The 20,479-nt window shown below is 43.6% G+C and overlaps 7 protein-coding genes across 7 annotated transcripts; 4 read left to right on the forward strand and 3 right to left on the reverse strand.

The window, feature by feature from the left end:
- Nucleotides 1-377: 377 nt before the first annotated feature.
- Nucleotides 378-2,126, forward strand: O0I10_003633 (uncharacterized protein; the record flags this gene model as incomplete). Its single annotated transcript, XM_058483701.1, has 2 exons — nt 378-731; nt 798-2,126. 2 exons carry the CDS (start codon nt 378-380, stop codon nt 2,124-2,126), a joined length of 1,683 nt encoding a protein of 560 aa, XP_058345499.1.
- A 525-nt stretch (nt 2,127-2,651) lies between these two features.
- On the forward strand, nt 2,652-4,710 carry O0I10_003634 (YjeF family domain-containing protein; the record flags this gene model as incomplete). The annotated part of the gene is made up of 9 exons (XM_058483702.1): nt 2,652-2,766; nt 2,874-3,097; nt 3,178-3,205; nt 3,268-3,428; nt 3,502-3,790; nt 3,861-3,938; nt 3,994-4,218; nt 4,274-4,456; nt 4,517-4,710. The coding sequence occupies 9 exons, from the start codon at nt 2,652-2,654 to the stop codon at nt 4,708-4,710; spliced, it is 1,497 nt and encodes a 498-aa protein (XP_058345500.1).
- Nucleotides 4,711-4,854: 144 nt separating this feature from the next.
- O0I10_003635 (uncharacterized protein) lies at nt 4,855-7,952 on the reverse strand (the record flags this gene model as incomplete). The annotated part of the gene is made up of 5 exons (XM_058483703.1): nt 4,855-5,109; nt 5,166-5,609; nt 5,664-6,888; nt 6,948-7,524; nt 7,610-7,952. The coding sequence occupies 5 exons, from the start codon at nt 7,950-7,952 to the stop codon at nt 4,855-4,857; spliced, it is 2,844 nt and encodes a 947-aa protein (XP_058345501.1).
- Nucleotides 7,953-8,598: 646 nt separating this feature from the next.
- Nucleotides 8,599-12,507, forward strand: O0I10_003636 (uncharacterized protein; the record flags this gene model as incomplete). The annotated part of the gene is made up of 13 exons (XM_058483704.1): nt 8,599-8,604; nt 8,670-8,741; nt 8,811-9,022; nt 9,110-9,379; nt 9,448-9,499; nt 9,556-9,672; nt 9,732-9,859; nt 9,917-10,028; nt 10,088-11,429; nt 11,488-11,711; nt 11,772-11,980; nt 12,043-12,280; nt 12,340-12,507. The coding sequence occupies 13 exons, from the start codon at nt 8,599-8,601 to the stop codon at nt 12,505-12,507; spliced, it is 3,150 nt and encodes a 1,049-aa protein (XP_058345502.1).
- A 217-nt stretch (nt 12,508-12,724) lies between these two features.
- Nucleotides 12,725-14,878, reverse strand: O0I10_003637 (uncharacterized protein; the record flags this gene model as incomplete). Its single annotated transcript, XM_058483705.1, has 3 exons — nt 12,725-13,414; nt 13,474-13,866; nt 13,925-14,878. 3 exons carry the CDS (start codon nt 14,876-14,878, stop codon nt 12,725-12,727), a joined length of 2,037 nt encoding a protein of 678 aa, XP_058345503.1.
- A 230-nt stretch (nt 14,879-15,108) lies between these two features.
- O0I10_003638 (uncharacterized protein) lies at nt 15,109-16,318 on the reverse strand (the record flags this gene model as incomplete). Its single annotated transcript, XM_058483706.1, has 4 exons — nt 15,109-15,255; nt 15,326-15,940; nt 15,997-16,068; nt 16,127-16,318. 4 exons carry the CDS (start codon nt 16,316-16,318, stop codon nt 15,109-15,111), a joined length of 1,026 nt encoding a protein of 341 aa, XP_058345504.1.
- A 1,052-nt stretch (nt 16,319-17,370) lies between these two features.
- O0I10_003639 (uncharacterized protein) lies at nt 17,371-20,136 on the forward strand (the record flags this gene model as incomplete). Its single annotated transcript, XM_058483707.1, has 12 exons — nt 17,371-17,586; nt 17,640-17,736; nt 17,790-17,956; nt 18,022-18,134; nt 18,194-18,339; nt 18,405-18,509; nt 18,572-18,801; nt 18,855-19,218; nt 19,286-19,495; nt 19,552-19,691; nt 19,763-20,002; nt 20,080-20,136. 12 exons carry the CDS (start codon nt 17,371-17,373, stop codon nt 20,134-20,136), a joined length of 2,085 nt encoding a protein of 694 aa, XP_058345505.1.
- Nucleotides 20,137-20,479: the final 343 nt, after the last annotated feature.

Raw genomic sequence — 20,479 nt, forward strand, 5'->3', positions numbered from 1 at the left:
TTTCCTATTGATCTCATACTGCCGCTCATACCATCATTGCTTCTGAATAAAGATATGGACACTGCTCATTGATCTTATCATCATGGACCTATTTTCAATCATGATAAGAAAGTGAATGGTGGTAGTAGTAGTATTATCATTCATTGTAATGGATTTATTGGGTATACGGGCCTTTTTACTTAGGTGCCAGATGAATAATAGGGAAGGGTTGTATCCTTGGCGGTAGTAAAACATATCGAGTGAATGAGCTCGCACTGCAGAGGCATCCAGTTGTGTCACTTTCAAAAGTGGATTTTAGGTTTCAAATCATCACCACGCATATCAATCACTTCTTCTCTTTGCGAGCTCCTTTTACAGCTCTTCCCGTTCTTTTCTCTATGGACTTTGCAGCATATGACTTTGGAGCTTCCGGTGACAATGGCAAAGGAGATCATTCCTCCCAAAACCAGCAGCATGCAATGGACGGCTCTGTCGATTTCTTTTCCTTTGCGGATGTCCCAGCGGATTACCATGGCAACGATCCAACCACCATGAACATGGACTATTCACAAGATCTTGGCTCGTCATTTGCAATGACACAGTTTGGGAACCACGACGCACAGCAGCTACAGGATAATATGATGCTACAAGGCCATGGCCATGTTGGTAATAGTGCTCAATATGACATGTCACCTGCACATACGCCATTAAATCGCCCGCATGGTATGGGCTCAATCTTTGGAGAGGATGAGGTACTATACAAGCTCAAATGAGTATTGGTGTACGTCTTCGTATAGCTCATGCCATCATCCAAATAGGATTTTTTCAGTCCGTTACTTTCCCCTGCGATTGGGCCATCATCGTCGACGTATCAACAACACAACACGACTGAATCGACCTTTTCACCACTCACATCACCAGCGTTGCATTCACAACAAGGGATGGAGAACGTATTACAACAGAGATTGGTTATGATTGAACATCAGCAGCAGCAACTAAGATCCGCTCATCCCCACATGCCTCCTTCTGCTAATGCACATACAGCAACAACTTCTTCACATCAATCATCAGCAACAGCACAATCACAGTCAATGACAACCACATCCTCATCAACCATATCCAAAGAAGCAACATACCCTAGGAAACTCGCTCCATCAGCATCATCATCATCATCCAAAGCATCTAATAACAACAACAACAACAACAATGACGATCATGCATTTATTGCACCAGCCACTCCATCGTTACTAATGAGGTTGGGTCAACAAGGTGGCAAGAGCAATGATAAACCTTCCATGGCATCCAATAACAATGCAACACCCAAAATAACACCACAACATCAACCACCATCATCAGCAATATCCTCATCCTCATCCTCATCCGTGGATAATATGGCGTCGTTACCAGCTGCTATGCTAGAGATGAGACCAGCGCCTACTAGAAAGCAATCTTTACCTGCTACTACAACTAAACGAAGGAGGGTATCACGTACCTCAGCTGCATTTACATCGCCTGCATTGGCTCCAACAGCGATGCATATGTCACCAAGGGTACATCCTACCACATCAGGCACCGATCCAACCATTGCAGCTTTGGTATCGCCAGCAGCTTTACGCCCTCAATCATCAACGGCGTCTCCACGAGCATTGAAGCCTCTCATTTCACCTTCACTACAACCCAATGGAAAACGACTCACTGCTATTGAAGAGGAGGTAGCTGCTGCTGCATTAGCTTCTAAAAGCAACTATCAAAACATGCGTGAAGGCAAGGCAAAGAGCTTGGGTATTGAATTTTCTACGAGTTTTCAATCAGGCGTTGAGAATCGACGATCGGCACACAAGGCAGCTGAACAAAAACGACGAGACACGCTTAAACAAAGCTTTGATGCGTTGCGTAAGGAAATTGCGGATGCTTTGGTGGAACAACAACGACAAGAAGAGGATGAGGAAGCTGCCAAGGATGATGTTCAAGAACGTCGAGACAGCAAGGAAAAAGAAGTGAAGCAAATGAGCAAAGTGGTGTTGATTCAACATTCTTATGAATACATCCTAAGGCTCAAGGAAGAAAATCGAAGGAAAGATCAAGAGATGGCATTGTTGCAACAAGAGTTAGATAGTCTGCGCAAGCAATTCAATTCGAGTAAATAACATCATCATGCATAGTATTAGCGGTGTAAATATACATTACATGTGCGTACATTCGATTTGGCTTGTTGTTGTTGTTGTGATCGTCTATGCTCCATCAATTACCTTTCTGGAAACACAAAGAGTCCGTTTTTTTATCATCAAGGGGTTAACATCATCCTCCCTTTTTACACAAGATCTGAGTCTTTCATCTTTATCGAGTTTTCCTTGTTGCTTGCCAAGATAGCTTAATAACAATCCATCCATGAGGTCTCCCTAGTAAAATACAACGCAAAGTACTTGTAATTGATCATCATCTTTATGATAGGAATGACTAGTTCAGCAATAATAAAAAGGGTGTAAGGTAACTAGATGGGGTGTAATTTGATGTGAGGCATCCCGCTTGCTGGTAAGCACGGTTTCATTGGACATAATAAACGGAGTCCACTACCAAATACGTCGCAATTGGTCCTCGCTTGCTTTTATTGCCTTTCCTTTCCACACTTTTACACTAACCAAGCAACAACAATACCACGCAACAAACGAAATATGGCAGAAGCTTTCCTGGGACTTGTCATATCACTACAGCTACACTCTGGGCTCAAGCTCACTGGCACCGTCGCACACATTGAACCAACCACACAGCAGATGACACTTAAAGAGGGTATATAACGCACACCACACCCTACATGATGCCGACACGCATGCAGTGTTTGCTTTAATTCCTGGAATACTGTTGACCGACATTCGACTGGTTTCTTATTACGTTAGCTCAACTCCTGTTCCCCGGACAGCCGCCTCATTTCACTTCTGTGTACGGTGTTTCTGGCAAAGATATTGCCGATCTTCAAGTTGTGTCAAAGCCGGCGAACGATCAGCAATCCAAGACAGCAACAACCAATGGCTCGAGTAAAAAGCAACAGACTTCAACAACTACAACAGCAACTCATGAGCGGGTCTCCAATGAAAACAACCAACGTCCTCGTCAAAAGAAAGTAAGGTGGCATCATCATCATCATTATGCAATCCCATTGATGTCTTGACCAAGCAACTCACACAACCTCCTTTATGATAGAACAACACACCCAAGCGATCTTCTTCAAGTAATAAGGAATCTTTGATGATGGATGGGAGGATCATGTATTCAATTTTTTTCATTTGTTAGGTCGAAAAGCACGTCAACAGCAACAACAGCAACACAATGGCAAAGGCGTGAGCAGTAATGGTTGGGCTGATGAAGATGTGGATGGCTTCAAGGAAAAGGAGTTTGATTTTCAAGCGAATTTGAGCATGTTTGACAAGGAAAAGGTGTTTGCCGAGATAAGGGCAAGTATTCAAGGAGAGAGAGAGAGAGAGATAAATGGGAGAGAGCGAAGGTTATTAATTCCCCGTAACATAGGAATTGGATGAGACGGCTCCCGAGACGTTGTTAGTGACATTGAATCGATTACCACGCAAACCCGATGTTGCAAGAACCAAATTGCTTCCAACAGAAAATGTGCTTGACAATGAGAGGGAAAGTATTGGCGAGGAGAGCGATACCGAATCTTCAACAACGGATGAGAGGAAACTTGTCAATGGCAACAATCACGGCAAACACCTTACACCTTCCATACGGACATTGGATACACATATCAGCTGCATCCCTGTGTCACCATTGCAGATGGCCCATGCAGAGCATGAATGCAGTAAGCATTTTCTTTTCATCCATATTTGTCATTCTTGTTGCACAAGCTGATCGCTTTGTGTGTCCACTAGTCAAAACCGGTCCTTCCGAAGTCCAATTGATTGAAAATGGAGGTCGAGGTGTATGTGCATTGACATTACAACTCATTGGTAGGCATGGAAACAACACACACACGCACACACAATGAATAACACGACTCCATAGGTGGTAGCCGGCGAATACAATCCGATGATATCCCTGTCATCATCATGCTCACAGGCAATAACAAGATTGGTGCTTATGGTATGGCCGCTGCAAGACACTTAATCAATCATGGATGTCACGTTGTGGTATGTGCAAGTGAAAAGAGACAAGGTTTAGGCGATGCTATCGCTCAGCAAGAAGCCATGTTCGAACATGTGGGTGGCAAGATTGTATATGACATTCAAGGTAATGTTGTGGATCAACTTGCATGCGTACTTCTTTTTTAACATGCATTCAATAGAATTGAGCCAATGGTCAGCAGACTTGATTGTAGATGCCATGGTTGGATCACAACACAATGTGTTGGAGAATGATGATGATCAACAAGAATACGAATCCTTATGCAAGATGATTCAATGGACAAGCGAACAATCTTCACCTGTGCTCAGCATTGATTTTCCCAGTGCCCTTGGGGAAGCTAGAGGTATGATTATCATCACGACATTTTATTTTATCGTTTACTCATTGCGAGTTCACTCTATAGAATACTGCATTCATCCTCGATGGACTGTGTGCTTGGGAGCTCCAAAGACAGGGTGCTTGTCGAGTCAAGTGACAGGAACATTGTATATAGCAGACATTGGTATACCCAAAACATGTTGGAAGCGAGCAGGTGTCAAAGGATGGAGTGCACCTTGGGGAGCCGATTTCGTGGTAGCTCTAGAATACGTCTGTTAAGCATTATCTCTATTTAAACAACAATACAGTGTTTGTTGATCATTCAGAGTTGCATCTTAGTCTATACAAAGGATACTTTTATTATGTCAAGAGAAGGGTAAGGGGGAGATAATAGGATGAGCAAACTTTATAAGAGGGTGAAATTTATGGCATGGATCCCAATTTGCTTCTTGCTTGACGATCAGCTTGTCGTTTCACAAGGTAGTTGAGTTTATCCATAACATCTTCTAGCTTGGATTTTCGTTCTTGAAGGTCCAAATGCTTTTGAATTGGAGGGTTCTCACGGGCGAACTGCTGAATCTGTCGGCGGTTCATCTGGTATACCAAGCGATTATCAACCTCGCGGGGGAATTGGAAAAAGAACTCATTCAAGAGCTCCACTTGAATAAACATGACAGCCTAATATCGCTTATTAGAGATGGCATCATCCATCAAGTAAAATAACACAAACTTACCGTGTATGTTAACTTTTCAGCAATCACATTGAGGAATGCTTCAGGGCAATATTGTTTGTTCTCTGATGTCTTGCATTGTCGGCTTTTGAGTGCAGCAATACGATACTTGAGGATCATGGATCGGTCTCGTAAGAACAATGCTTCCTTGGCCTTTTCAAGGATCTTGGGGTTGTAGAAAGGTTTGACGATCTCTTCATCATTCTCATGGAAGACTTGTTCCTCAGTAGCAATGCCGCCTTCTTCAGCAATTTGTCTCAAACGCTCTTGTCGGCGATCATCCTCTCGTTCCAAATCCAACAAGTACTTGATAGCACCCTTGAGCTTCTTTTTGCCAACAGCATTCTTGATAGAGCTGGCCATTTGATCACACATTTCCAATTCCTTTTCGAGCAATGCAACCGCTCGCTTGACACCATCACTCCATTCCATATCCGTGACTTCGACCTAATCGACAATGAGTAAGTATGATGTATATACACGTTGTATAAAGCATCCTACCTCATACTTGTATGGCTTGATGGTGTTTTCTACTTGATCACTGGTAGCCAAAAACTTGCTACGCAAGATCTCGCCTGTAAAGCTCATGACTTGCTTGCGTGTCTCGGGATGATATGAAAAAGGTTCTGCATTTGCTAGTCGCTCCATATTGCTCATAAGAACATCGACGACCAATTGTGTAGTCGAACGGCCAATACCACTCTTAGTCAATGCTGCCGAAGCCAAATCAATCTTATACAGCCAATAAAAGTCATCAACAGCCGCCTTAGGCAACTCGGCAATCTTTGGATCGGACCAATATTGTTCGGCACAGATATCGAGGACTCTTTGCTCAAGCATGGTGCGCACCTCATGTCGTACTTGGGGCTTGCCAAATCGAGTGGCGAAATCCTTAAAGTTATGCTTGAGTGAATCGATCGTCTCGGCAACATAGGACTCTGCAGTGACACGGCGATCATTGTATTGCACCTTGAATTGATATCGAGATTCTTCAAGTTCCTGTTGCACGGCATCCACAATACTGTAAAGCGATCGACCCATGCTTTGCTCGAGGACATTCATCAACTTGTGACGTAAAGTTGCCGTGCCAACTTGGATATCGCGTTGGTTGTAAATGAGATGATTGTGGAAGAAATCCTCTTCTTGACGAATAAGTGCATTGGTCATGTTGCCTTTGACACCTTCAGGAGAACGACATACGACACCAATATAGCCAAGATGCAATGGATAATCAGCGTTGCGAAGTACTGCTGCACCAGCTTCAGGGGTCACCAGATCCATCTTTGTAATAACACCAATGGTTCGCAAACCAAGAGGATCCATTTTGCGACTAGCACGTAAAGCTGGAGAGTTGGCAAGATCCACATTGGCTGCACATACTGCAAGGATGATATTGGGTCCACGAATATACTTTTCACACAAGTCCTCGATCTTGGATTTCAGCGTCTCGGGTTGATTCTTGTTGGAAATTTGGATATAACCAGGCAAGTCAATCAGCGTCAAATCCGGTACATTGGGTGAATAGATCTTGAGCTCGATGGGCTTATCCGATACGCATTCTTCTTCAGACACAGCAAGGTTCATATCAACCAATGTCTTTTGCACCTTTTTGAAATCATGCATCTTGCCAAGACCCAGCTGTGGAAACTCGCCATATTCCTCATCTTCTCCAGGGGTATGAATCAATGTCAATTCAATAGGGCGTCGAGTCACCATGTTGGATCCCCTATCATTTTAATCCATTAGCATCCTATCCTTCAATGTAATGTAATTCCATCCACTTACTTTGGGAGAAACTCATGACCAACAATAGCTTCCAATACAGAGCTTTTACCCGAACTCTGAGATCCAACAACGACAATACTTGGGAGCTTGAGCGTTTCATTGTGATCGATTGACATGAGGATGCTGCGGATCTCAATCAATTTCTTTGTCAACATCATCAATTGCTCGTCTTGGTGTCCTCCTCCATTCGATGCTGATTTTTTGCTCTTCTTGGCCGGTCTAGCATCCTCCTCTTCTTCTTCATCATTCATAAATGCAGCGACGGCTGCTGCTGTGGTGGCTGCTGCTGCTGCTTTTTCTCCATCCTTGTTGCCGTTTCCACCACCATCACCATCGCCACCACCGGTATTATTTTCATTGTTGACCTTGTCAAATGAATGCGTGGTCGAGTGTTGTTCTCCTGATGTACTACTACTGCTTAATGTGGCGAGAAAGTCTTTGACTGCATCCGGTACACGTAAATGGATTTCAGGGATTGAGATATCAAGTTCTTCAGCTTGTTCCTGCAACGTCGAAAAGACCTTTTGTGCTTCCTTGAGACCATCCAATACCAAAGCCGTTCCTTTATCAGTCCAATCTATCATCCATTTTTACATGAACAATGATGTACATAGACGCTTTGAGAGGGAGAGAGAGAGAGAGAAGAAGAAGAAAAAAGTTACCTGATATTTTGTTGTTTGCCAAGGTGACACCTGCCACGGTTGTCCCTGCCAACAGGGTCGGCAGTCGTAATACCGAAATGGTCATTCGAGGTATGGAAGAGAATCCAATGCTACGCACTTGCATAGCAGGCATAGTAGCTGCATGAGAGAAGAAACGAGCTCGAGTGGAATGTTGCAACAGGGGAATCGAGGATGGCTGCTGTTGAAGAGATTGTTGCTGCGCTCTTAATTGATGGTAAGTGCGATGGGTGGCGGCACTCCGAGTTGTTGGTGTGTATAGACGTGCAGGTTGAAGACCATGTATCGAAATGCCAAGCTGGCGATTCAAAGCACGAGATATCATTGTCGCATACCACAGCAGGGAGTTGCAAGAGGTTGAGTCAAAAGACGTCGTTTCATTTCTCTCTTTCCAACGCAGTACAAGTTCTAATAAGCACTCCGCGACACGTGATGTTACCCACCATCCGGTCTTGAGACCTCTTGTTTCACCCAATGTTTGACACTTGTCCCATAGTCTGTTGCCATGTTTAATCAGCTAATAAAAAAGTCTATTAAATCATCGTATGGGGATTGAATGTGGGATCATTTGTGATCGTTACTTTGTAGGAATACGCCCATGCTGCATAAAATCTTGCATTGAGGTACATTGGTCTCCTGATACAGAATTCATTTACCATATGCTAGAGTGGCAATCAATAGTGATGCATCGAATAAACATAGCATTACAATGACATTCAAGCTGATAATGATCATAAAAGACTCATTGTTATTATTCTCTCCATTCACAACCCCCACCTATCTTCTTTGTATGCCACTTTATTTATAGGATATGGAAAGTTATATAAAGCAATGTCTAATCCTTGGATACACGCTCACGCGAGGAGCATCAAGGAACAACGCGTGTGACTGAAAAGCGTGTAAAGAGGGCGTTGTCTCAGCCGAAGGTATCACCAAAAATCCTTTCTCTTTCCTGCACGAGCTTGGCCAATATGGAGGTGAGCAACGGTTGTCAATGCACCATTCTCTTGTTGACTAGGTACCCTCTTGTTGTCTACTTTAGCAATACCTCGCAGGACTTGATGAGCTGCTGACAAAGCTAGCAAGTGCTCAAGATTCGGACACGATTCGCAATGTAAGCGGAAGAACGGCTCTTGCAACCATGCAACCCAAAGACTAATGAGCTTGCGTGAACGATCTGCAGGCCACATCGTCCTTGAACACACACTATTACACGACAGCAGACTGTATTCCTGGTCTCGTCGAGATCATTAGTCGATCGCCTCATTTCCAAGTGCGCCAACTGGCAGGTGTCGAGCTACGCAAACGTATCAACAAATGGTGGCCAGAGATCCCTGATGCCAATAAGACAGCTATCCGTAGTCAGCTCTTGCAGATTGCTTTGAATGATGAAAAGTAGGTATTGTTGTATATGTATGTATCATGAATGGGACCCACTTTGGATTAACAATGGGGGGCCGAATGTTTTGCATGATTATTTAGGGAATTGGTCCGCCACTCAACTGCACGTGTCATTGCTTCCATTGCCAATATCGATGTACCCAAGGAATTATGGCCAGAGCTGTTGACCTTTTTACATCAAGCTTGTACAAGTTCCAGCGCTGCTCACCGAGAAGTTGGCACCTATCTCTTATACACCTTGTTTGAAGCCATCGCCGACTTTTTCATGAAGAACACGGCTCCCTTGTACGAGTTGCTTACCAAATCCATCGTCGATCCAGAAAGTCTAAAGGTTCGAACCACGACAGTGCTGTATGTTGATCTCTTGTTTTTATGATTGGACGCGATATGGATGTACTCATACATCTACTTTTTCCTAGTGTGCTTGGTAAACTCGCTGAATTCATTGATCCTGAAACCAAAGAAGATGTGGTAGGTGGAAAAAAGGATGGTAAGAACTTGATCAATGATACTGATGGAAGGATTAGAAATGGTTCAGAGACATGATCCCAGCCATGGTCAACGTTTTGGAACGCTGCTTGGAGAGCAATAATGAAGAAAGTGCAGCTGAGATCTTTGAAGTTTTTGATACATTGCTCATGTTGGTAAGTGATGGTGGGCCCCTCTTCTATCTTAGCTTTTTATTCATGATGATGGATTATAGGATACGCCTCTATTATCTACCCATCTTGTCGAATTGATCCATTTCTTCTTGAGTGTGGGGTCCAACCGTGATATTAGCGAATCGGTGCGTGTCATGGCACTCTCCTTTTTGATGTGGGCTGCCATCTAGTAAGTAAACATTGAATGAGTGAAAGGAAGGATGTACTGATAAACATGGTGAAATAGCAAGCAAAACAAAATCAGAAGCCTCAAGCTTGTTGGATTCCTTATTGAAGGCTTGATGCCCATTGGTACTGAAGAAGACCCTGATGATGTCGACGAGGATTCCCCATCACGTGTAAGTGTTATCATTAAATATCATTTATGAAAGAAGATCTCATTTTTTATTTCCCTTAGCTTGCATTCAAGGTGCTTAATGCACTTGCCAGCAATATGCCACCGCAACAAGTTTTCCCGATTCTCATGCCTATTGTTGTCAGCTATATGCAAAACCCCGACCCAGGATACCGAAAGGCGGCCATGATGGCATTCGCGGTGATTGTGGAAGGGTGTGCGGAATTCATGAGCACCAAGTTGCCGGAGCTGCTTCCAATTGTATGCAATGGTCTACGTGATCCTGAGATTATTGTTCGTCGTGGAGCATGTATGGCATTGGGCTGCTTGGCGGAGGAATTACAAGCCGAGATCTCTGAACATCACCAAGTGCTTTTACCTTTGGTATTCAACTTGATGAACGACAACAATCCCGAAGTGACCAAACATGCATGCAATGCTCTGGATGCCATTCTTGAGGGCTTAGGCAACGAGGTGGTGCAATATCTCCCAATGTTGATGAGCAAATTGCTTGTCCTTTTGGATAGTTCGATGCAAACGGAGACCAAGGCAACCATTATTGCTGCCATTGGTAGTGCAGCTCATTCTGCTAGTGAGGAATTCAACCGATACTTTGATGAGGTGATGCCCCGTATTCGTGCTCTTATGGCAGCCAAGGAAGGAAATGACCAATTGCTGCTTCGTGGCGTGGCATGTGATGCAGCAGGTGCTATTGCAGAAGCCGTGGGTGCCGACAAGTTCAGACATTGTACTCAAGACCTGATGCAGCTGGCTATTGAGCAATTACATCTTGATTCCCCTCGGCTACGTGAATGTTCTTATGCGTTTTTCGCTATCCTTGCACGCGTATTTGGTGAAGAATTTGCTCCTTACTTGCCCACCATCATGCCTCCTATCCTTGCATCCTGCAAAGCTGAAGAGAAGGATGAAGTTTTCCAAGGCGAGATCGATCTCACTTCCAGCAATATCGAAAGCGATGATGATGATGATGACTTTGGCGCACTTGCTTTCAACTCGGCTGTGGCAGATGAAAAGGAGTTTGCAGCGGATGCCTTGGGAGAGCTTTTTGAAAACACCCAATCACACTTTTTGCCTTATGTCGAGTCTTCTATCCAAGAATTGAATCAGCTATCATTCCACCTTTCCGATGGTGTACGCAAAGCTGTTGTCGGTAGCTTGTTTGCCTTTGTACGCACCTTTTACACCATTTCTAATCCTGGTGAATGGGTCCCTGGTTTGCCTGTCAACTATCCGGTGCACGAAAACGTCCAAAACATGATTGATATGGTGCTTCCCACAGTGTTGGCAGTATGGCAAGATGAAGATGATCGCATGGTGGTTGTACAACTCTGTCAAGAAATGATCCAAGCACTCAAGTTGATGGGTCCTGCCATTGTTGCCAAACGTAAGTATTCATTCATCCATACGAAAAAGTCCACACACATTCATGAACTTTGATGTAGATGTTGAGGATATTGCACGCTATTTGCTTGATATTTTTGAGAAGCGATCGATCTGTCAACAAGAGTACGACGAGGATGATTACATTGATGAGGATGAGGAAGCTGAATCAGAATCAGCTCTTATTGGAGCCGCTGCCGACCTCGTTGCTGCATTATGTGAAGCCATTGGCGAGGGCTTTTCCTCTTACTTTGACGTATTCCTTCCTCTCATTGCTAAATACTATGTAAGTGTACGGCGAGAAACAACGGCATTCAAATTCTCATCATCGTATTGATTACAATAGAAAAAGACCAAGACTCCAGCTGAACGATCAATGGCTATTGGGTGTTTAGGCGAATGCATTCGTGGTGTCAAGTCAGCCGTTACACCGCATACCGAACGTTTGCTGCAACTTTTTGTTAAAGGCACCAGTGATGAAGATCAAACAGTGCGAAGCAACTCGGCATATGCATTAGGCATCTTGGTCACTTATTCCCAAATCAATTTGAGCTCGTAAGTTTGTTTGGCATGTGTCATTGAAAAGGCGTTACTTATCAACGGAAAACGTATCATAGACAATACCCTACCATCTTGACAGCATTGCATCCTTTATTCCATCATCAACCTCTTCCAAATACTACTGATAATGCCGCTGGCGCTGTCGCTCGTCTCATGCTCGTGCATCCTGATGCCATGCCCATGGAACAAGTACTCCCTGTTTTATTCGGTGCATTGCCATTGAAGGCCGACTATGAGGAGAATGGACCTGTTTTTGAGTGTTTATTCCAACTTTTCCATTCCAATAATGCATTTGTAAGTATACCCCTATAACATGGTGCGGTAGTCATTTGGCTAATAATAGACGCATACAGGTATTGAACCATCTATCGGATCTTCTCAAGATTTTTGTGCATGTGCTGTCAGACGAGGAACAACTCAACGCCAAGACACGCGCTCAGCTCATTGAACTTATTCGTGCCATCCATACACAATCGCCTGATCTCAACCTGGGTGGAAGCGAACTAGCACAATTTCTGTAATCTGTTATTCATTTTTTCCTTTATCGCATCATCTTCTCTGCTGACATGTACGAGAATGCAACCAAACAATCTTAGACTAGGGATATTTATATATATACATTTGTGGGATACATCCACTTAAATCTTTATTGCAATCTATATGTATATTCGTGATAAATCAGGTATTAAAACGGGGTGAAAAGAGCACATCCTATCATTATATCTTTATGTCGCATGATTATAAGCGTGCCTTGAGTGGTTCGAGACGGAATTTGACCTCGCGCAACTTGGAACTTGAAGGTTTCCATCGCTCAAACAGAGTACGCAACTTTTCGAGTTCTCGACTAAAGATGGCATCACCAAGAACTTTGGCGTCGTCACAGATACCACGCATTGCCCATGGGAGGTAAAAGGGATTGAGACGTAGTTTGGCTTCAAAGGGATCAAGCAATACTGTATCATCGTCCTTTTTGATATTCTTTTTGGCGTTGGCATTCTCATGATCCAGGCTTTCAAACATGTACTGCACAGCAATGGTAAACACGCCCACTTCTTCATATACGGTTGAATGGCCACCTTCCCATGAATATAAATCGCCTGCCAACACCTCGCTCAAATGGGTTAACAATCCATGGTCGGATAATCCAGCATTGCGTAGTCGAAGTGCAAATAAAATGAGATTGATAAGGAAGTCGTCTTCAGAGTACACGTGACCATCGATGTACATGGCTCGAAGGATATTGGGATGTGAAGCGCCTGCCATGATAGCTGAATACAGTGGAACAACTTGATCTTGCATCGATCCAATGAGCACAGTCTTGACGCCGTGTCGTAGCAAATAAGCAAGGGATTCACGATAGCGTTGGGATACGGTGCTGGAAGAGTCCATGAATTCAAATAGCTCCCTTGCTGCATCCGCTTCAAAGTACTATATAGACAAAAAGAGTAAACCTTGTGCTCATTGTTTGTGATTCTTTGTTCTTTTACCTTGACAATCATGTTACCCTTTAGAGAAGGAAATGGGCCATGTGAAATACCTGCCATGGCGAGAAAGCATACTGGTTGATGAATCATGCCTTGTTCAAGCAATTGATGCAATAAGATAGCAGAGACAGGGGTTCCTTGCGAATGGGTTGCCCAAAAGATGATATCGGCTGATGCTAAAGCGTTGACCCAAGCTGGATTGCTGACAAGGTTTTGATACAACATGTCGACTCGTTCGGCCACTTTGCCTTCTCCCTCCAGGGGAATACTGGTAATAGCGTGATGGGGTATTGTCAATCCATGCGTATCTTTAAAGTAGTGTCTCATGCCAGCCACCATCTGTTCACAAAACTTGATGCTTGTTCCTGTAGGTTCCCCAATCACGCTGCGTACTAACTAGAATGAAAACAATGTAAGCAACATGTCATTGTTCAATGATAAATGAGTTAATTACCTTGGTTGGAAACCATCCATGGACACCAATAATGACAAACTTTTTGCCAGCGATATCTTCGGGATGAGATTGCATCGCCTGCACAAATTTGGCAAATCGAGGATTGACACGTGAATGCGATGATGATGACGAGGAAGGGTATTGAGAAAACATAGCATTGATAGCCCGCAACGCCTTATTGACAATGGATGATGAAGATGCGCTGTCATCATTTTGTTGTAGTTGTTTTTCCTCCGTCGATGTTGGATGCACTGATGGAAGCACCATGTTCTTTTTGATAGGACGACTTTGTGGTTTTGTCTTTGGAGAAGGCGGTGATGGTGACGATGATGATGATGGTGATGTTGCTTCTCCTTCTGCACCATTCTTTTCAATAACAACGCTATCTCGTTGATCAGAGGTTGTCCAAAAGAAAGATCGCCATGAAGCACTCTTGACAGGTACAGGTTCTTGTTTCACTTCTTCAGCATCAATGCTTTGTTTGTCTTCCTTGGAGGATGGCACATCTTGTAACTTGCCCTCCGTAGATGCATTAGAATATCCAAACCAAGACCATATTCCACTCGATGGCTGTTGACCATTCTTATTCGTTGAGCCACTATCGCTGCCGCTATCATCATCATCTCCATTCCCTGCTGCTGCTGCTGTTGTTGGTGCTGTTGTCGTTGTGGTTGTGTTGTGCGTTTGTTTGCCTTGGTTGCTATCGCTTTGGCTTTCAGTCATCGTCCCATTGTTGTTGTCATTGGATGGCGCATGGACATTGGTAAGGTTGGTAGCTGATGAATTGGAGGGATAAAGTCGTTGAAACCAAGACGATGTTCTGCTGTCGACTGAATCGGATCTCGGGCGTTTTGTGAGCGAAGTAGGTAAGCTGGAAGTGCTCGCGTTGTCTATGCTTGCTTTTGCAAGAGAGGATTGCTTGCGTTTAACCTGGACCCCTTCCGAGGTTGTCATGTATAGGGAAGCAAGGAAGAGGAAGAAGAAGAGAGAGAGAAAGATATACAACGGCAACGTTTCAGTCAGCAGAAACACACCCCTAAAAGGAAGGCAATTGATGCAACAACGTATATATATATGTGGAACCCAGGGACCGGATCGTATTATAGTAGATATTCATTGTAGACGTTTTACTGATAGAAGAGAAAATGACCCATATAACTTCTTTATGCTAAATATAAATGCTATCACTCACGGCTGTTTCGATACAATGACTCCTGTGTTACTTGGATCTCATCAAGTTCAGGTGCAAGATCAGTCAAAAGTTCATGAGCTTCCTTGAAATAAGCAGCTTGAGCGGCCACAAGATCAGCCAAGTTGCGGAAAGGTTCAGGCTACATGAAATAAATAAATGTGTGAGATATATAGACATGTATACTTTTTTTTTTCCTTATGCCAACTTACATTCTCCAAAGCAGCCTTCATCAAGCTAGTAGCTTCTTCAACAGCAGCGACAAATTGATCCTCGGCTTGTTCAACTTCTAAGCGAGCAGCTTCTTGTCTATCGGGTCTAGCGTTGCGATATCTGGCCTTGCATGCATCCAATGACAAGCGAACGGATTGGACATTACGACGAGCCTTGAGAGCTTGTTCGATGGATGTGTTGAGCGTAGTTTGCATGGGTTGATTGAACTTGCCCACAATAGCTTGGTCCATCCTTGCACGTGCATCGCCCACCTTTTCCGATACAGTGGCCACCTTGAATAAAGCAGTGCCAAGAGGATCCTCCACTCCCACAGTTTGTGCTCCTTGAGAAGATACGCGAGCAAGCGCATGTGACAAAGTCTTGGGATGTTGCTTTTCATCTTGTTGCTGTTGTTGTTGCTGCTGCTGTTGCTGTTGTTCCATCTGTTGACGTTCGGCTGGAGATAAGGCCAAGTTTTGGAACTGAGAGGTCACCGTGCTCGAAAATCCAGCCAAAGACTCCTGCAACTGCACAGGATAATCATAGGATGGGTTGCCATACGTACGAGTCACCTTGAGAAGACCAGTGTACACACCACGCAATGCATCCACTCGCTTATCATGATTCCAAATGAGTGATCTCTTCGACACCATCTCAACCTCTTGTTTACCTTTTCAAGATCCTTATACTCTTGAGGAAGCTCTGTAATGTCTTCGGCTGTACCCAAGCGTTCTTGTGCATACTATTCAAGGCCTCAATCAGTCCACTGTGTCCATTCATCACGCATGGGGTTGCTTTACCTGTCTCACTTGGCCGATACCTTTGCCAAGTCGTTGAGCAAAGGGGTTGAACTTGGAACTAAGGTTGGCAAATCCATCCAAAGTATTATTGAGGAGAGCGTTGGCATTGATACCGCCTTGTTGGCTAGGAGAGCCTGCTGCTTGTTGTTGTTGTTGTGGTTCAGCGTCGATAACTTTGATATTGTCACCCATGATGATGATTGTAATAAAGAAAGAGAGTTACACTGCACCAAATCTACCCGCCTCTTTCTTGCCATAAGCGCATTTTAAACTCCACGCGTACAAAGTTGGTTGTGCTTGGCATCATTAACAATACTGTACCGAAGCACCCTCCCATCAAGAATGCATCACTATTTTGATAATGCAATGCAAGCTACCAAATCACATAATGATCCCACCCAAATTGCTGATAAATGTATCATATGCTTGATCGGTTGTATGGCGGGTTTAATATGCCAAGCTGCCGGGACAAACAACTACTAGCCACTAGTAGATCAATTCAAGGTTATTTACTTTGGAACCACGTGATCCATGTCATCTGTTCAGCAGACCTCCACGTGATTGCCACCTATAAGTTATTATAGTGATAAGCAACTTCATTAAAGGCATGAGAATGAGTCATCAGCCATTAGCTTACTACTGCAACAGCATGAAAATGATTTGCATAGTCTTCTTATTAGCATGTCGGCGGTCATTGTATTGTATTCAGTGTGTCTAATTGTAGGGATAACCGGATGCATGATGATGTCTTTATAACAACTACTACTCCTCGTTCCTATGTCGCATACATAGAATGTTTTACCCCAATCGTCTATAACACCTTATTTCACTGCCGCTATCACTCCAGCGATGAAATACATCTGCAATCTATTACAACACCAAGTTTGTAGTAATAAAAAGCTACGAGATAGGGTGCTGAGGATTTCATTTGCAAATGTAATAAGTTGACCACCCATTGTTTAGGCGCATTGTGCAAGGGCGGCCTTGGGTTGCACAAAGCATGATGGATCGTGTGTAGTGCATAAAACACACACTGCATCTTGTACGCACATGTACTGTATATCAAAGGATAGTAGACATTCCCCTCTTTATTAAAGTGTAATGCAAACATTATGCTATAGGGTGATACAAGCCAAAGTGGCGACCAAGTGTGATGCGCTGATACGGGATGATATCGGTCGGGATACAATTTCCCTTGCTCGTAGCAAAGCCTATGCTTTCCCCAGTTTCTGTTCTCTTCATTCATGGACTCGCCTGACAATGCAGCATTTGTACAAAGACAAGCAATGAATCGGTCCACCTTCTACATGTTCCTTTTCTTCTTTTGGCTCTTGACACTCAACTTCTCCGAAGATGAAGCTGCACGACGAGCACGCCCTTCCATTGACACCGTCATTGATGCTCTCAACGACGAAAAGGAATTCCTAGGCAATGTCACTTTTGGTGTCAACGTCACCCATGTATGATATCAACGATACTTGAAGGATAAGCTTATTGACGTGTATACGCTTAGCCCCTCCCATCCTCCGTCAAAGAACAGGTCCAGCAACTCCAAGAGCTGAAGCGCCCTGGTGCTCATTACTATCACAACATCACTGGTGTCTTCAGAGGTATGTCATACATCTAAAAAGTCATTTATTCAATCGGCTAACATATGGTATAGGCGACTGGCAAAGTGAGAATGTGACATTACCGGACAATGAGCCATCCAACAATCAAACGCTTCTCAATGAGGCCTGGGGCGAGTTTCAAGTAGAAGACAAAGGTTCATTCACGTTCAACATCATCAAATCTGTACAATCAACCGATGAAAATATCAATTACGTGGAGGTAAGTTCCATACTCATCCAATGGTGTAGACATGGGACTAATGCTATGGGGGCATGGATGTGTAGGGCTATATGCGACTACGAGATTCTAATAAGGTGGATTATGGCGCATTACTGCTGGCAGATGGCGTGCATTTTCGTAACGATGGTTCAATCTACCTTGTCGGCGCTTCCAATAGGTATGCATTATACTTGAGAGGGGATCTTTGATGATTAATGCATGGGTTCTTCTTGTTAGGTCAATCTCCTATTCTGAAGACCTGCTACACATGTTGCCCACGAATCAGTCAATGGATCAGACACGTCAAGTCATCTTAGAAGAAATGGATAAGCGTATTGAGGAACTTGAAGAGTTAGCATCTTGGAGTGATCAGGGACCTGAAGGCAAGTGACAATGCAAAAATGGGATGTTTTCAACGTTCGTGTAACAATGCAACGGCTCCTTTTAGACATGTCATTTTCGACGGATTTCCAGTGCATGTTTGAAATGTTTATACAATTGCATCCAGTACCCGATGATGTCAAACTCTTACACCTTTTGGAATATGAGAGAGGTTCGTTTTCTGATACGTTACCATGGCAACCATCAGTGGCTGATTCTTCATCATCACTGTAGAACTTGAGAATCCACAAGGCATCACCACCATCAAGGCACCTCCATTGAAAATGTCGAGCGTCATGTATTCACCAAATTGTGGAGTATCTATTACATCCAATGACAGTGATGGCACACGCATCGAGAAGTTTTACAACAAGAGCATCCATTATGCTACCATGGCAACCATCATCGCCCTCGTTCAAATTTTCAGCTTGATCAACCAGATGGAATATACCTCCACGCCCTCGGTAAGCAAGTTGGTTTTACATATGTATGGCTCTTACTTATGGGTGTAAACTAGAGCGTGTCCAATGTCTCCTACTGGACTATTGCCATGCAAGCCATGATGGATGGTCATTTGTGTCTACTGCATTTGACAACAGGTGTTGTCGTCGAATCCGTATTCATGCCATTTGCAGCTGCAGCATTCTTCAACTTTATTTTGGTGTCAGTATTCAGCATGCGCTACTTGCTTCTCATTTGGCGAATCCAACGACCTGAAAATACACGCCCGGCACCAGCAACTCAATCAGCGAACGAAGACAACCCAAATACAAACGTGAACGAACAGCAAACGATTCTTCCCCTTGCCACAAACCGTGGACGTTCAATGATCGCTGAAAATGATTCGCCACGTGATGTTAGCATACTTTATTATCGTCTATGTAAGTTGCATCACCGCTTTCCTGTAACCTTGCATTAACCTTGTATTAACCTTGGGAACGATCATAGATGTCTTACTGTTGCTTGGATTGTTTATCTTTTATCAAACAGCGGCACGATCAGCCTTTGTGCAAAACATCATCATTGGCACGCTTGGATTTGGATTCTATTCATTCTGGGTCCCGCAAATTGTAAGAAATGTGCTCCGTGGATGTCGCAAACCCCTCAGTCGACGTTATGTAATAACAATGAGCATCACTCGTCTGGCCATTCCATTGTGTAAGTTTGAATCAAAATCTTGTCTCTATGGCTTTTAACGTAAATACAATGAATAGATTTCTATGGGTGCCCACACAATCTTATTGCCCATGAGACGTCACCTTTGGTGTGGCTACTTGCGTTGTACGTTGGATTGCAAGCATTCATTTTGTACCTCCAAGATGTACTAGGACCTCGATTCTTCGTTTCAGAAAGGGTAAATTGAAAATATTCCTTTTACAACTAAGAGGCATCCCTTAGATCACTTGCTTAATTTTAACTATACAGTTTTTGCCACAAACATACAACTATCATCCCATCATACCGCCAAGCGATGAAGAGAATCCAAATGGACCCAATGGTGCTGAGAATGAAGGAGGAGGAGGAGGTTTGCCTCGCGATTGCGCTATATGCATGCTACCTGTTGATACCTCGGGCACGGGACCCCCTGGATTACATGTACTGGGACGCGCTCAATACATGTTGACACCATGTCAACACTTGTTCCATACTGAATGTCTAGAGAAGGTAAGTCCAAGAATTCGAGAAAAAGTCTCCTGTGGCGGGTTCTTTATTCTCACCATCTTTGTTTTTTTTCCTAATAGTGGATGCGGATCAAGTTGGAATGTCCTGTGTGTCGGTCTTATCTTCCAGCATCATGATTATTATTTCCTAGATATTGGTTCATTGTATCATCAATACATGCGCATTTCAAATATCATATTGGTTGTGTCCATGAAGGGATTATTATGCATACCTAATGGCTAAGTCACAGTTACATGAGGTTTATTAGCAAACACATCATTCCTGTGAAATTCTGGATACTTCCGTGGTTGAGCTTTTATGTTCATTTTGAAAAAGACGGCAAAGACATCCTCTTGTCCTCTTCTTGCCAAATTCAAGTGAAGAGAGCGAAGTGGGCTATGCATCATGATGGCAAAGTTGACTAGGTGTAAGAAGAAGATGGTTGATATGTGCAAGGTATAAAAACATGAGATGAAGGCA

Source organism: Lichtheimia ornata, assembly GCF_029851405.1.
Source record: "Lichtheimia ornata isolate CBS 291.66 chromosome Unknown scaffold00012, whole genome shotgun sequence".
Classification (NCBI taxonomy): domain Eukaryota; kingdom Fungi; phylum Mucoromycota; class Mucoromycetes; order Mucorales; family Lichtheimiaceae; genus Lichtheimia; species Lichtheimia ornata.